Source organism: Sinocyclocheilus anshuiensis, unplaced genomic scaffold (assembly GCF_001515605.1).
Source record: "Sinocyclocheilus anshuiensis isolate Anshui unplaced genomic scaffold, SAMN03320099.WGS_v1.1 scaffold1823, whole genome shotgun sequence".
Taxonomy (NCBI): domain Eukaryota; kingdom Metazoa; phylum Chordata; class Actinopteri; order Cypriniformes; family Cyprinidae; genus Sinocyclocheilus; species Sinocyclocheilus anshuiensis.
This window is the reverse complement of record NW_015549711.1, coordinates 319,835-323,115: the sequence shown is the minus strand read 5'-3', so window position 1 is coordinate 323,115 and position 3,281 is coordinate 319,835. Positions and strand designations below refer to the sequence as shown.

Genomic DNA, 3,281 nt, shown 5'->3' with positions numbered 1-3,281 from the left:
TTATTTTTTTTTTTTCTGAAATGACTTTTTACTCCGAATATTTTTAGTGTCCTTTTAGAGTTGAATGATTTGGCACACCTTTTTGACCCCTTTGACCCCTTCAGTATGACTTTAAAATAATACATTTGTTGTTGTTGATTATTTTCTAAAAAGCATTAAAAAGTTTTTGAGAATCAATACAGTATCGCCAAACAAAATATCGTGATACTCACGTGTATCGATATTTTCTTACACCCCTAACGATTATATTGTGACATGATATAACCCCTCAGTTACTGAACATGACACGTATTGTTATTTGCCATCAATGTAAAAACTTGCGCTTTTAAATGTATGGTAATGAGATTTCAGGGCTCAACAATAAGAACTGTCTGATGTTTTTATTTTATTATTCACTTAAAGCTTAAAGCTGCAGTCCGTAACTTTTTTTGGTTAAAAATGATCCAAAATCAATATTTGAGCAAACCAGCCAGTAGCCAGTGTTCAAAACTATCGCCTTACTTTAGCCCGATTCACAACGATTAGCTTATAATAATGTTTTCTAATTTGAGTGGTACGGGTAGGTTTTCGCGAGAAATTCGAGCATGCTGCTGCATCATTACGTCACGTCTGTAAACATAAAGAAGTTGTCCCGGCGACTAGGCAATAGCATGTGAGGATCCTGCAGGTGGCGGATCATTTATAGTCTTTTCTCACAGCAGCTGGAATAATTAAATGTATCATTTTGATGGCGGATTGTAATCCATAAAGGATTATGTGTTTATGAAACACATGTGAATGAAATTAAATTATATTCCAGTTATAAATGTGCTTCTGATTACAGATAGCCAGGGATTCCAAAGATTTGTATTTTAAAGAAAACCAGTTCGAAGTGAGCATAGTTTGCTTTTTGGGTTAAAATAATTTCTTAATATTAAATTCGAGTGGTATGACAATTAGAGATTAGACTGTCCCGAAATTGAAATCTACTCGCTTATACACACTATACTCATAGTCACGCAATGCCGATGTTGGTAACATTAACAATTTGAGAATAAAGTATAACAATAATAATAATAATTTGCACGGTTTGATGTGATATGAGCTAATTTAGATTAAACCACCATTGGTAGCACGATTTATTGTAATGCTTTTTTCCTCGGTTGGTCAGAACAAACGTGGCAGACTTGTTACTTGTTCAGATGACAATATCCGGTGAAAATTCTTATTTGGGTCATATATTCCAAGACGTAGGCTAGAATCTGTAGTGCAAAGTACAATATCCACACCGGTGCGGTGACTGACTGCCACACATACTCTTCAGAACATTAGATTCATCCGCGCTGGATCCGTGCCAGAGTACAACCCACGCAAGCTAGATAATTCCGCACACAGCTGCAATTGCAGGTTTTCAAACAGAGATGGCGACAAAGAGGCAAAACTTACGGACTGCAGCTTTAACTAAGGTGCAGCTTTTGCAATGTGAAAATCATGATATTGATTTCATTTTATATATTGTGCAGGCCTAGAAGGATGGAAGAAAGCAACTATTATTTTTTATTAATATTTTGTTCTATTTTTTACAGTAAAAAAAAAGAAAAATATCCTTAATTTGACTGCTGTTATAACAGAATAAAGCAGATGAGTTTACTGAGTAACTGACAGTAAGATACTCAATTACACTGAAACTGTGGGAGGAAACTCGCATTACATATATTGACTTTTCCCAGCACTGCCTCACAGATTGACCTTGTGCAATCAAAGTGGAGGAGGGATCCAGTACAGTCTAATTAAGAGACTGTTTTTCACAGCAACTGTTTAAGCATGTATTATAATCAACTGAAGGACGCCACTGTGGCCTTCAAATCACACAGGAACAGAAGAAACAGGTAATTGTAATTGTGACTGTCTGCTGCTTTTTTTCTACCTCTATTTTTCTCTATAAATGAACAACTCTGCACATCCTCTCCATCTTGGAGCACCTTTGGTTCGTTGACTTATTCCACACCCCAAAGAGAGCTACTGGAAATTTTCCGACCTGCTGCCATGAGACAAGACAGTACATTGTCTTCCTCTCCTCCATTTATCATGTCCATCCACACATTACGTACTGTAGCACGAGAACGGATCCTTCCCAGCTGTATTCAAATGCATTCAAATTCGGACACTTTTTTGTTATGTCCTCGTACTCTTAGTTTATCCTGCATCGTCTAATTTGAATGCAGTATGTCTCCATGACTGATGTTTCTTCATGGCCAACACTGAGTGCGGATCTCCGATGAAAAATCGAGCAGATCAAGCAGAAACTATTTGCAATGTTTGTAAAATGAACGTATCTAACACAAGCCGCTGTGTAAGTTTACCTGATACCACACACAAGCACAGGTCAGTTTGAGTATCTAGTGTCTGTAGGTCTAAAAGTTCCACTATCAGTCACCTAATAGGCTGGTCAGATAAGCTAGTATACTGCTGAATTGGCATTTTATGTGGGTTAAAATGCATATAATTTTCTATTTCTGAGAGTTCTGGGGGGCTCTTTTGTATGTGAGGACCCTTCAGAGACATTCTCCATTTTAATAATAATAGCAGGTTTTGTAAGCAATGTGTGTATTTGCAAACAGATGTGAACATGTGCATAAGCCCTTACCTGCTGCCTGTAGATTCAGGGCTCTGGGAGGATGTGCTGCTGGTACTTTCACTCTTTTCCTGTCATGGAGAGAGGAGATATCATTTTAATTTGACATTACATCAACATAATTTTTTACCTTATGACTTCTACACAAACAAACAAAAGTTTGAACGAATTCGTAATGAACGAATGCTAAAAGAAATAAGTAAATGAAGAATCCAAAACCCCTTCATTTTTTTCACGTTTTGTTGTAGCAGCCTTATGTTAAAACTGCTTTAAATTACTTTTTTTCCCACATCAATCTACACTCCATACACCATATTGACAAAGCAAAAACAGAACTGTCACAACTTTGTAAATTTATATTAAAAAAAAAGGAAATAAGTACATTGCATAAGTATTCAAACCCTTAACTCAGTACTTAGCTGAAGCACCTTTACAGCCTCAAGTATTTTTGGGTATGATGCAACAAGCTTTGCTCATTAGCATTTGGCAATTATCTGCCTTTCTTCTCCTCACCTCTTCACCTCTCAAGCTTTGTCAGGTTGGATGGGGGCAGATGCACATTTTCAGGTTTCTCCAGAAATATTTGATTGGGTTCAATCCCAGGCTGTGGTTGGGCCACTCAAGGACATTCACAGAGTTGTCTATAAGCCACTCTTGCTTTATGCAT

General features: G+C 37.0%; 1 protein-coding gene across 2 annotated transcripts in view; it reads right to left on the bottom strand.

The window, feature by feature from the left end:
* Positions 1–3,281, bottom strand: part of LOC107660715 (leucine-rich repeat and calponin homology domain-containing protein 4-like) — a 61,133-nt gene that overhangs the window by 16,738 nt on the left and 41,114 nt on the right. For both annotated transcript variants that reach the window (XM_016450113.1, XM_016450112.1), the window contains exon 9: positions 2,627–2,685. In XM_016450113.1, the coding sequence (XP_016305599.1) occupies positions 2,627–2,685 (59 nt within the window). The remainder of the gene's footprint in view (positions 1–2,626; positions 2,686–3,281) is intronic.